This window comes from Ahaetulla prasina, chromosome 4, assembly GCF_028640845.1.
Source record: "Ahaetulla prasina isolate Xishuangbanna chromosome 4, ASM2864084v1, whole genome shotgun sequence".
NCBI classification, from domain to species: Eukaryota; Metazoa; Chordata; class Lepidosauria; order Squamata; family Colubridae; genus Ahaetulla; species Ahaetulla prasina.
In genome coordinates this window covers 111,275,317-111,289,581 of record NC_080542.1, presented here as the reverse complement: position 1 = coordinate 111,289,581, position 14,265 = coordinate 111,275,317, and the positions used below count along the sequence as shown (strand labels likewise).

The following is a 14,265-nucleotide window of genomic DNA, read 5'->3' as shown; positions in this document are numbered from 1 at the left end:
AATAAACTACTTCCATTACTAGAGTCAATCAAATGACATTTTGGTAAAAATGAAAAGAGAAAATAAAGTAAGTTTGAAGACAGGCAGAAACTCAATTGGGAATAAAATCAATTTAAGTCATTGGAGCAGGACAGATCAAGCTATCAGAAGAGTTGGCAATAATGAATTCAGACTAGAGATGAGAATAAGTGCTGATTGTGCTAATGTGGAAGTTTATGTTGCTTATAATTCCTAGTATGTTTCTGACTGCAGTGAGTATTTCTGTGTATAATAGCACATGGAGTGTGGATGAGAAAATTATAGCAATCCATTTTTGCCCCTAGTGTTAATGAATGTACTATTACTGTATAATTTGACTTACCAAGATTAACCTATCATTCAGACTTATTTGACTCTATTAAAGTAGGCCCTATCCAACAAAAGGCAATTCAGTTTAAGAAAAGTAAGATTTAAAGGTAAAAGTTCCCCTCGCACATATGTGCTAGTCGTTTCAGACTCTAGGGGGCAGCGCTCATCTCAGTTACAAAGCTAAAGAGCCAGCGCTGTCCGAAGACGTCTCCGTGATCATGTGACCAGCATGACTCAACACCAAAGGCACACAGACTGCTGTTACCTTCCCACCAAAGATGGCCCCTATTTTTTTACTTGCATTTTTTATTTCCTTTCAAACTACTACATTGGCAGAAGTTTAGAAAGAAGTTTAGAAAAAAATTATAATAGCTCATGGGCAAGTTTATGAGAATCTTATGGATTCACAAAATATATATAGCCAGTTTGTGTCTGAGTTGGATAGGAATTGGGTTGAATTACATCTATAGGTCTAGTATCAGTCTTCTCCTGTTTTAATATCAGTGCAAAAAAAGGGAATTTGAACTCATGGTCCAACCTAATTCAACTCCATTCTCTTTCTTATTTTCAAAATATCTTGTGTATCAAAATTAAAATATTCAAGAGTTAGGAAAGAGCAAGGACTTAAACAAAGACGGGTCCTGAAACTGAGGAAAAAAGACAATTTTCTCCCATGGGATTAAATTCTTATACCCAATTTGTGTCTTGCTGCATCAGTATGATGATATAACACATTTGCTGTCAGCTTTTCTATATTTTTCTTTATAAAACCTTTTGTTACTTAATCATTTAATCCAACTTCATCTCTCCAGGAGTACCTCACTAGATTCATAATCTGTTTCTATCACTGCCTCTATCTCTTCATATAAATTCATCAGAAGTTTTAGTTTAGTTTAGTTTAGTTTAGTTTAGTTTAGTTTAGTTTAGTTTAGTTGTCAAAGTGGTAATAAAGTCAATTTCAGAAAAGAAAAAAAAAGAATAATAACCAAACACAAAAAAATGTAAAAACATCTCAGAGATGACAGTGAATAATGTTCTCTTTTGGATTTATGCATTTCAGAGAAATTAAAGAATGATTTCACCTAATCAGATCTGAACATAAATTGGAATTTCGATTTAAAATTGTCAAACAACCAGCAAGTAAGCACTAGATGAAAGAAAATAAGACAATCACAAATAAAAAGCAGGTGTATGAGAATGCTTTAAACAATGCAATTTATACAACTCAGTATTTTCAGACTTGAAAACTTGATAATATTTAAGATCAATTTCCACCTACAATAAAAATACACATTCATAATTGAATTCCTCCTTTGATTACACTGTAGTGCCTTTCTTCAATATCACTTTTGATGTTTGTCCTTTCTATTTAAAATAATGACTCCCACTGGCTCAATTAGGAATGAGTTGATATTCAGAAGGTTTCTCTATCAGTATTCATTAAGAGCTCCCAATTTGTAAGGCATACTGAGGATAAGTTGCATAATATGCTCCCTGTCAGACAATTTTATGGAACAGCTTACTAGACGTTTGTATTTTTTTTCTTGGTGCCTGACTGTCCTTGTCTGGACTCAGGATCTAAGCAAGATTGGGTCTATTTAATATCTGGACATGAAAGCCAATTTGGCTTAGTAGCTAGGTCACTGTTTTAGAAGATTTAAACAGTGAGTTCTAGTTGTCTCTTAGTCATAGAAACCAGATGGGTTACTAATCATGCTTTTTCATCCTTAGGATAAAAGTACTTTCAAAAATGTTGCTAAAAACTTGGAGACTTGTCTCTGTAGTCACAGAGAGCAATGGCTGACTCAATGAACCATAACAATAATACCTAGAATCAGGGAATACTATAGTCCCATGTTGGCGAACCTATGGCACTGGGCCTTCCAGGTTGGCGGCTTGCGTATGCGTAATGGACCACCACACTTCCGGGGTCGCCAGCACTGCGTGCGCGATGGCCAGCTGACCAGCATGCTTTTGAGCACAGGAACGTGACAGGAGCCGATGAGGCCACACATTCAGCACGGGACGGTTTCGCGTGCAACTTCCGGCACACAGGCCAGCACGCGAGAACACTGAAGGTTTGCCATCATTGCTATAGTCTATAGGTTTAGACCTTCTAGTCAACCAAAGAATCCTGGAAGAAACCAAAGGTAAATCTTATCTATAATGCTGCCAAGAAAGCACTACAAATGTGTCCATGTAACCAGTAGGCATCAATCTCAATTTAGGTATACATGTAACTTTTAATGTTTTCTGTAAAAGAATAATATGGTTACCTGTCTTTATATGCAATGATGTCCTATAGTATCTCCACTTTATATAAGTATGGCTCTGGTTTTTAATGAATAGGGAACATAAGAAAGAACATGCTAATATTCCTATATCTTGGGGTGGTGGTGGCAAGGTATGGATATTTAGTCATTTGCTGTGAGAAAAGATGCTAGATTAAATGGGCATCATTTGAAACAAAACAGCAGTTTTTAGGTTGTGGTCTTGATTCCATCAGCTTATTATATTCAACAATTGCAGAAATTAATTTAAAAAATGGGCAGCAAATAAATTTAATAAATAAAATAAAATAACCTGTGCCTTTGCAAAATGAATGAATGAATGAAATTAAATTTTCCTGCAAAGAAAAGGAAAGGAAGGAACTTACAGAGTTGGTACCCATAAGATTAAAAAGGCCTCATTACATCTTACAGAGCATATATCTAAACAGTAGAGTGATAGTCTTAACCTATATAGTACAATATAATTATGTGAAAGTTTGTTACAACCTTGTCCAAAGAACATCAGATATTTTCAACCTATTATTTTCATTAGAAACATTTTCAAAACTGCATTTCTCTCTCTCTCTCTCTCTCTCTCTCTTTTGCAGAGCTTTCAGGAGCTAAAGTTTATAGTAGACATAACAGATTCAAGATTGCAGGTATCTTGTAGTTTCCTTAGTGCCCCAGATTTCCTACCTGATTTGACAATTATTTTTACAAATAAAAATAAATAATTTGTGGGCAGTAAGAATCTAGTATCTGTTTGCAAAAGTTTATCTTATTAAAAAAATATATTCATTCCAATCAATATAATTTTGTAGAATTTTAGAAACTGCATCATCAGATTATTTGATGCAACAATTTATTGCAATGTAAATGGGACAATCACTTGCTACTTGGATGATCCAATCTTGTAAGGTGTGTGGTTCTTTTTATTAGCTGGCAAACACCATACATTTTTTAATTGTCCATTTTTGTTTCTGTTCCTGCCTGACTTTTATTCTCACTACTCAAAATGCTATCTCACAAAATATCATAATAAAAGAATTTCCATGATGAATAATACTGAGCTATAATAAAGTATTACCCCCGTCTTGCAAGATGGTGTATCACTGTAATTCACTAGTGTCCGCAGAATATTGCTGATTTGATTGGAATGAGAAAAGCAACAGCGCCTTGTAAACTCTGCCCTCTACTATCTGAGGATGTGACATTACAACAAATATAGAAAAGGGGCGGGGTTTGCATTATTATGTTGCTTTCATCACTTTGACACCCTACCTCTTATATAGAATCCATTTTTTACTTTTTGGGGCAATGCTTAGCATTGCAATAAATATGTTAATTACTACTATAAATTTGTCAATAGAAGACCTGCAGCAACTTATGAGTAGTATGTTTTCTAAACCAATGCTGAATAGAATCACAGGCTTTTCATTTTTTTAAGACAAAAAAAGACACATATAATATTATTGTTTAATCTTGGAGTGCACCATTTTATGTTTGTTCTGCTATGGATTAATATTTAGTTAACATGTTTATCCAACTAACATTCATAAGATGAAAATTATTAACAGCATTGAGAAAGGGGATTCTTTTTCTTGTCTTTTACTTATCCCTGTAGCTGCTCTGAATATAAAAAACAGAATGACAAATGCTAGTACCATTCCTTGTCAGCAAATTGGAATGATATAATAATGTAGCTGCAGTGAGAAAAACAGGAATAGGAACAACAGCAATTCATCAAAGCCCCTTATGGTGAGGGGTAACTCTCAGGTCTTTTTCCTGCCTGCTCCAACCAGGATTAAAATTCCAATTGCTACCTTGTACTGTGGAAGGAAAATGGCAATCAGAAGCTTTCAACAGGAGCGCTGGAGGATAAATCTATTATCTCAGTATTGTCTGAATGGCTATAATGGCTTCTTTCCTTCCAACAAATTGAATAGACATGCTCATCCCTAATTATACACAACACCCCCTCAGACACTGCTATTTGAGCCTAATTGTAAAATAAGAGACCTCAGGTTTAAACATAATATCCCAGCTAATTATATTTCAAATACATTAAATGATTCAGAGAGCAGGAAAAAAGAGATGCTGATCTGTTTTATAGGCTCAGTTTACGGTAAAACAATGAAGTTAACCATAGAGCAGTGCCCGTCTTGCGATTTAAAATACTGGCTTCTTGTGGCGTGCTGCAAAGAAGCTTGGGGCAGAAAAACAGGCTGAGAATTACAATGACACTTAAAAGAACATATATCTCTTTGACTGCATCTTATATCAGGTTTTGGTTTTAAAGCCTTGCTGTGTAATCTCATTAAGTTACATGCATTACTAGCTCAGGGAAGAGGTAACAAAACCAAGATCACTTCAGATAAAAGCTTCTTAAGTAAAGATCCTTTGCAGTGCCCACAGTGAAAGCTTGACTATGAATCAAGCTTTGCCACTTTCCTTATATCCCTGCACAGCTGTGCTGCATCATATGCAGCAATTAGGCAAATTCCTTAATAGACATCAAAACAGGTAATTTGCACACAGTCTCAAGCCTCAGAATATATGTCATGTAAAGCCATCAGGAGCTAAACAGGACTTGAGAGGAAAGGATAGCTTCCCCAGCCCTTTTCCATTACAATATAGAAATATTTCCATCCAGTTCAGTTATCTACATATGCAGGTGATTAGTGCTCTGAAATTTCTAGATTCGGGATCTTCCTAGGATTTGATCTGAATCTGCAAACTGTGCATTTTAAAGCAGATGTTCTAAACTCAAAGGACTGTTTGTCAATAACTATCTGACTGCTGAATTTCAAGCCAATTCCCTCAGCTATGGTGACCTATCACAGTTGAGAAAGGACATCAGACATGGAATCATTCTTTTGATTATCTATGGCTTCTCAGAGAAAAGGACAAAATAGAGGAGGCGGTGAAGGAAAATAGCACTAGCAACCAACACACACACACACACACACACACACACACACACACACACACACACACACACACACAAACACACTTAAGATGGCTAGCAGCTTTTCACCCATTTCATTCTTTTTCTCTCTACTCTATCTCTTTCTAACCATTTAACCATCTCTTTCTGGGAAATGTTCAGAAAAAGCTGCTTTCACAAGGTTGCTGTTGGCATAAAGTAATTGAATGTGGCTAGATGAAAAGAAGGGCAATTATCTCACTTTCACATATATACAGAAAGAATCTAAAACAGCTGCCGCAAAATTCCTTCAGCAACATGAAGGACTAAATATATTCATTTCTAACGAAGACTCCACAACAGGCTATTTATTTTGAGCTTTGCCATAAAGGAAATAGGCAAGATAAGATATGTTTCAAGAGTTAACATGCTATTCAAAATGTGTGATATCTGAGAGTTGTAGTCATCACTTCATGGATGAAAAAAACGAATAGTTTAACTTGATGTAAAACAAATTACTATATCAATAGATGATGAATATTAGACAGAAATAATATGTCTTAAAATATTTAATATAGTCATGCAATAAACAATTGTACTCATAAGTCTACCTTTACTAAAAGTATGGAAATGAACAATGTTCAAAAATATCAAAGGCTACCATTTTATTTGTTCTCTTTTTTTTCAGTACACGAGAAAATGATATAAAAATAATAATCTGACAGTATTGGGCAAGGAGGACTGAAATAATTAGAGGGATGAACAAAATCAGAATTAGTTTAACTGTTAAAGATAAAAACATTATCTACATATTCATATGACTATACTTTAGCTGAATAGTCCAAAACATGAGCAAGTCTTACACCTACACATGAAGCCTTTTCTCTCATCCATTTATTAAATAGCTCAATTAATGTTATGAATAAAAGGCTGAAGTTCACCTTGACTTGTAATTAGTATATCATTCTCCAAACCAAAACGGAATTTATGAGTGTCACTGACATGGAAAGACTAAAAGTTAGATTACTAGAAAAATTTGGTACAGTTAATGCCGGTTTTGATGAAATGAATCAAAAAATCAAAATCAATCAGAGAGATGATGAAGAGATGATATCTATGATTCCTATGATTGTATAATATTTCCAAAAGCTGCATTTCAGTAGACAATGCAATAAAAGAAACTGATTCATTGAAATGTTCACTAACCACTAAAACCAATTAAGTCAAAGCAAGGGATGCTTTATAATAGGAATGCACACTTTTTTTTTCTGGGGAGAAGGTCATGCCTGTTTGGGAGGGAGACTAGAATGGCACAATTTGAAAAAAAAAAGCATGTGTTTTCTATTCATTTATACTTAATTGCAATTGCATTTAAATGCAGTTAATACAATTATTCTCCAATCAATATTGAATAATTTCTATTTTCCTTTACATTAAAAAAATAGTATGTTAACTACAATTTTAAAAGCTCAGTAGGGTTGCATTCAAGGCATTTAAAGTACTAAAGGTTTGTGTTAGATAGCTCTATTTTATAAAAGTCAGACATTAGAATTACTTGCAAAATACAGCCTGTGTCTATAGACCTACATGACATACCTTTGCTGCCCAAATGATAACAACTATGACTGCCCAAATGATAACAACTATGACTTGGGGGTGGGGGGAAGAACCCCAATGTTTTGCAGTCAACAAGGCATATATTTTACAAGGCTTCTTCCCCTTCTCCAAAACCCCTATTGTGCAATGTTTATTTTTGAAAAGTTTCTCCTTCTCCTTCTTCTTTGTTATATCACCAAGCCTTTATGGGGGAAAATGACGTATTGTGACAGAAATTATCTCAGTCATTTAACTGAGATAAGAATCTAATAAACAATTATTCCTTGCTGCTCCTAAGGCAGAAGAGATATCAATTTTATATTTGGAAGTTCCTAACACATTGTCTTTGATAGTCACTTTAAACTTTTTTCTCCTTTCAACCACTCATTTTTCATGCTTAAAATTGATTTTTATAACTGTCCACTTGTATGAAGAAAGGCTATAGATATGCTTTGGATTTCTGCATCATCTTTTAGAGCAGGGGTGTCAGCATGGTCTGGCTTCTGGATGGTGGTTGTGTTTCGTCTGTGGGATGGGTTTGGGTTGACGAAACACAACCACCATCCAGAAGCCAGACCGTGCTGACATCACTGGCTGCTGCACCCCCCACCAATCCCCACACAAAGCAGGCTGACACATAGCAGGAACACATGACAGGACCTCGGACTTGGAGCTAAACCAGGGCCCAGGATGCTGCATCACAGCCATCTCCTCAAGACATCACATCACAGAACTTCAGAGGCCACAACACCAAAGCTCAGGAACAAAAGACCAGGACCACACCCACACAGGATGCTATGAAACAGCCGACCAATCTGCAAACACCTCCTCCATCTACCAATCAGGATGCAATCACACAGCCAATCAACCTGCTCACAGCAACACTCCCTACCTCGACCAATCTGCAAACACCCACTCCATCTACCAATCAAGATGCAACCGCACAGCCAACCAACCCGCTCATAGCAACACTCCCCACCTCCCCACCAGTATTTATAGAGAGACGGCAGCTCTGACCACCCTTTACTCGAGAAGCATGAAGCCAAAGACACCAGCCTGAAGATGATGAGTGAGACCTCGTTGAAACGTCGCCAAGATACTTTCAACCTTACACAGGAAAAGACCCAAAAATGCCAAGACCTACATACCTATACTTGTGAAAACCTATGAAAACACACACACACACACACACACACACACACACATATATATGAAAAAATGTGCTTAGCTACTTACATAAAAAGTAAACCTTATAACTGAATTTTTAATTTCCCTAGATGAGACCCAATTCAACTGTTCAGTCAAATCTGGAGCCACTGCACAATACTACACTACAAATCTGCGTGCACAACTAATCAACTTCAATTCCCTCTTCCCAATTTAATTATAAAACATTGGCGGAACAGTTAAATATGTACCAAGTGACCTTTTGCCTTAACCTGTCTGAAGCATTTACAAGGCTTCTGGCTTGGCAGTGATTTGTACAATCACTTGTATTTTACAGACAGTTGGACCATCCAACAACATTACTATCAGAAGTGCTCATGACCTCAGCCTTTACACCAAGCTGCTGCTTGTACAGCACAAGGAACTCTCAGTAATTAGATGTGGAATCTATAATGCATCCACATAAAAGTGGGGTAAGGTTTGATTGTGTGGTTGTGGACTTAATTACGATTTTTTTTACCACTCCCTTCATAGATATTCTGTATTTAACTATCAGATACATATACTCATGATTTTGATTCATGGTTTTTGTCATTTTCCTATTTTCTTATTGTGCTGTAACTGATTTGGGAGTAGAAGTTAAGGGACTCTATGTCTCTTCTATACAGAATTATAGGGGGCCCCATATTCTGAAAAAAACTTCTTTAAAATATATAATTGCACTCCCCATTCTGTTTGAATGATGTTGGGATAAGAGCCTATTTGGTGTAGTATGGGTGTTGGCAACCCGTGGCTCCAGAGCTACATACAGCTCTTTTGTCCCCCTGCTGTAGGTCCCTGTCAGCTGAACCCACCACTGGCTGGCCCTGTCCATCAACCTCCCCTCCCAGTCACTCCTTGCCAAGTCACACATGTCCCTGAGCAACCGAGGTGCACCCAGCACCAACAAGGGCCAGAAGAAGTACCCGAGAGACCCAGCAGGTGTAGGGGCACTTTGCTCCCGCTCTGGAATGTGGAGCTCTACATCCCTCACCATCACCCTTACCTTCTCAGGCCAGGCGAGGGGTGACTGGGAGTGGAGGATGAGTGGTGGGGCCAGCCAGTGGTGGATTCAGCCAACAGGGAACCACAGCAGGGGGATGAAAGAGCTGCATGAGGCTCTGGAGCCATAGGTTGCCATGCCAACACCCATACTATACCAAATAGGCTCTTATTCCAACATAATTCAAACAGAATGGGGAGTGTGATTATATATTTCAAGGAAGCTTTTTTCAGAATAACTTCCCTTTCCTTCTTGGATTATATGAATTGAGGAAATTTAATGGAATTCTCTTGAAATATTACCTAAGTGCGGTACTGAAGACAAAGTACCATTAAACTACAACTATTATAATATATTATATTATAAGTAACTGCATTCTCTTCACCGATGATGTAAAACTATTTAACATCACACCAACAATGCTGCTACCCTTCAAAAAGACCTTGACTTTGTATCAGAATGGTCAAAAAATTGGCAACTCCAAATCTCAACCAACAAATGCTCTGTCTTACACTTTGGTAAAAAGAATCAGAACACAAAATAGAAGCTGAGTGGACACAACCTTGTAGATGACCCTCACTCTGTCAAGGACCTTGGAGTACTCATATCAAATGATATAAGTGCCAAAGCCCACTATAACAACTTCGCCAAAAAGGCATTAAGGGTTGTAAACCTAACTTTGCATAGCTTCTTCTCCGGTAATGTTACACTACTAACCAGAGCATTCAAAACATTTGCTAGACAAATTCTCAAATACAGCTCATCTGTCTGGAACCCACACTGCATATCGGACATTAATACAATTGAGCGTGTCCAGAAATATTTCACAAGAAGAGTCCTCCACTCCTCTGATGGCAACAAGATACCTTATGCCACCAGACTTGAAATTCTGGGTTTAGAAAATTTAGAACTACGCCGCCTTCAGCATGACCTGAGCATAACTCATAAAATCATCTGCTAAAATGTCCTTCCTGTCAAAGACTACTTCAGCTTCAATCACAACAATACACGGGCAAACAATAGATTCAAACTTAAAATGAAGCACTCCAATCTTGATTGTAGAAAATATGACTTCAGTAATAGAATGGTCAATGCCTGGAATACACTACCTGACTCTGTGGTTTCATCCCAAAATCCAAAAAAATTTAACCTTAGACTGGCTACTGTTGACCTCAACCCACTCCTAAGAGGTCTGTAAGGGGTGTGCATAAGAGCACCAGCATGCCTACCATCCCTGTCCTAATGTTTCCTTTAACTGTATTCATTTTATGTATTCATGCTTATACTTATATATATTATCTAACATGTATTCGACAAAATTAAATTAATTAATGAAATAAATAAACTATCAGTGGCTAACTTCAGAAGAAAAAGACACAATTTTTCTTGAAATATGATTTCAATTGAAATGTATTGAATTTTTAATAATAAAATCAAAGAAATGTTTACACAAAATTTCCCTTTTGCTTTTCTCTTTTTAAAACAGATTTTTAATTAAATAAAATTTGATACTGGGATTTCTTTTTCTTTCCACATGATTCTAAGTTCCCTTCCATTATAGACCATGAGAAATAAACTCAGACATCTTGGTAAAAACTGGCCTCAGATAAAAAGCACATTATTTATGATAAATGAGTGGAAAACTGACATCATATCCTATTTCAGAGAAATCAGTTGCACCCTGCCAACCATCAAACTACCATGACATCAGCATAAATGCTTCATTTTTGCCAAAGATATAGTGATCATCCATATTTGGTTCTTGATTTAGATTAATGTCTATCCAGTTTTCATTTCTTGAAAACAGAAAATCAATTAATGTTAAATTTTAGAACATGAACAATCAATGTATTTCTAAATTACACCAAATTTCTAATTTACAGTTATTGATTGAAGTCTAAGAACATAGAAGAATAACATATCCACGGTCCAGAGGTGCACATCGCAACTGAATACTTGTTTTAAGTTTCCTTCAACACGTTGTCATTTCAGACCATTGATGCTAATTCTTTATCCTCAAAGTAACTCTATAATAGCCACATGGGACAATTTCATTCACAATATTTTTCTATTCAGGTAATGAACTGATGACTATCAGGTCCAAATAAAAATAGAATTATATAATGCTATATGTAGGCATGGTATATGGTTATCATGCAATAGATGGGAACCCTAATCAATGAATGTCAAACTACAGGATGCTAACTAGACAACTTACCATCACTGCTTATGCAGACTACTTGAGGCACTTGTGTACCAGGTCCACAATCTTTCTCATTATCTGGAATGCACTCATCCAGGCTCACTATTTTCCATTCATAGCAAGAAGGCTCTTCACATGGGATCGCTTCAATCAAATGGGGACAGTTACCAGTGCCTCCTGTGGGTTCATTTTTGATGCGACGTTTTCTTAATTTAAAACCTTAAGTTTCCAACATAAGAACATAAGAAACAATTATTTTGGTTTTATATATAAGACAAAAACATTGAATTTATTCATTTTGCAACTCCATATCCTACAAATATTTTGCAGAAAACATTTTGCAGAAAACACGATTTCTGTAACAGAATTGTATATGCTTGGAATGCATTACCTGACTCTGTGGTTTCTTCTCATAACCCCAAAGGCTTCACTCAAAAACTGTCCACGGTTGACCTCACCACTTTCCTAAGAGGACTCTAAGGGGCGTGCATAAGAGCACAAACATGCCTACCGTTCCTGTCCTATTGTCTCTTCCCCTATGTATATATATGTTTATAGTACCTCGTTTCTCCTCATATATACGTTCATATATTATATAACCCTTTATGCTACGCTTGTATATATTGTTACGACAAATAAATAAATAAATAAATAGCTATTGTAAGATATTTCTTATAACTGTATGCTAGCATACAACTGGGAAGGTAAATGTAGCTTCAATCACAATAATACAAGAGCAAACAATAGATTAAAACTTAATGTCAACCGCTTCAAACTTGATTGCAGAAAATATGACTTCTGTAACAGAGTTGTTAACGCTTGGACCTCATTACCAGACTCTATAGTCTCTACTCAAAATCCCAAAATCTTCAATCAAAAACTGTCTACTATTGACCTCATCCCATTCCTAAGAGGACAATAAGGGACGTGCATAAGAGCACAAATGTGCCTACCATTCCTGTCCTATTGTTCCTTTTCATTATAACAAATTAACATAGTTGTTGCATACTTTTGCTTATATATATATATATTTCTTTTATAATGTGTTGATTTTCTTATGTTGATGTTTGTGTATACTGTTGTGACAAAATGAAATAAAAAAATAAAAAAATAAAATATATCAATCATAGAAGACACCATTTTTCCTTATTATTGCCCAAGGGACAAGCAGTAAATCAATCACTGTAGCTTCTCTACTTATATTCTCACAATTTGTACTCATTTGTACCCTGTGACCATCATTAAGTGTTGTAAGTGTTGTACCTTGATGAAGGTATCTTTTCTTTTATGTACACTGAGAGCATATGCACCAAGACAAATTCCTTGTGTGTCCAATCACACTTGGCCAATAAAAATTCTATTCTATTCTATTCTATTCTATTCTATTCTATTCTATTCTATTCTATTCTATTCTATTCTATTCTATTCTATTCTATTCTAGCCTTGTGGAGGAAGCTTAAAAAAAAGAAATAATACCATTTGATAACCTAGTGAGAATCAGGATTCAGGGAAGACCAGTTCCTTTTGTCTTCCTGAGTTTAATCCAATTTGAATTGTGATACTTCAATGACATAATCAAAGTTTAGGGATCTTCCCTGTTTTCTAAAACAAGCATGAATACAATTAGCAGTGCTCAGGTAACTTGAACAACATGAATAAGAAGTATGTGTGGAATCACAGGGATGTGTTAAGAGGTGCCATTCAGGTCAAGTATGGCATGTGGGGGATGGTATAAATCAAGAAGAATGCATGGCAGTTGCATGGATGTTTGAGAGGTGCTGCTCTGATCAAGGATAGCACATGGGGTGGAGGTCAGTGGAATAGCAATAGCAACAACACTTAGACTTATATATTGCTTTACAGTGCTTTATAGCCCTCTCTAAATGGTTTGCAGAGTCAGCATATTGTCCCTAACAATCTGGGTTCTCATTTTACCGACCTCAGAAAGATGGAAGGCTGAGTCAATCTTGAGCCTGGTGAGATTTGAACTGCCAAGTTGCAGGCAGTCAGGGGTCAGCAGAAGTAGCCTGCAGTACTGCATTCTAACCTCTGCACCGCTCTTTGGGTTTGTCAGGGTGCCTGGAGTTGCTGGTGTGAAGAGGTGTTGCATGGGTCAGTGAGGGTGTGCACTGGTGCATATGAAGTACTGTGTGTACTTCAAGGAAGGAAGGTGCATGAGGAGACAGCACAGGTCAGTGAGAGTACCATGGACTAGAAAAGCTACGCATAGGTATGTAACACTGAGACTGGTGAAGGAAGTGTGGGATTGTGAACCTGGCTGGAAAACTGTCAAAGAATATTGAAAATGAAGATCATGTGATGCCAGCAGTACCTCAATAGTCCAATAGCAGCAGCAGCCACCAGTAGCACTGAAACAGCACAACTTTCTCAAATTTCATTCCTTTGGGCTTCAGGTACCTCAGATTTCAGACACATTCTGTACACTAGACCAGTTAGCTACTTTGGTTCAAAAATTGTTGCCCTATGGTGCTTTCTTTAGTCCAATTAAAGAGCACAACAACTAGAGTTTTAGTTGTATATAGATTTTCTGAGGGGAAAATATATTGCAGGATAAAAGAATAAATTGAGCCTGAAAAGCATAACCACCAATATTTGGGTTGGTAAGAGGAAAAGGGAAAGAAGAGAATGCCAACTTGGAAGAGAAGAATGTTTTGAAAACCTGAAAATATAGATATATAACATTGATAGAAAA

General features: G+C 36.5%; 1 protein-coding gene across 3 annotated transcripts in view; it reads right to left on the bottom strand.

The window, feature by feature from the left end:
• Positions 1 to 14,265, bottom strand: part of THSD7A (thrombospondin type 1 domain containing 7A) — a 302,477-nt gene that overhangs the window by 111,237 nt on the left and 176,975 nt on the right. For all 3 annotated transcript variants that reach the window (XM_058181258.1, XM_058181256.1, XM_058181257.1), the window contains one exon: positions 11,568 to 11,771. In XM_058181258.1, coding sequence (XP_058037241.1) covers positions 11,568 to 11,771 — 204 coding nt within the window. The remainder of the gene's footprint in view (positions 1 to 11,567; positions 11,772 to 14,265) is intronic.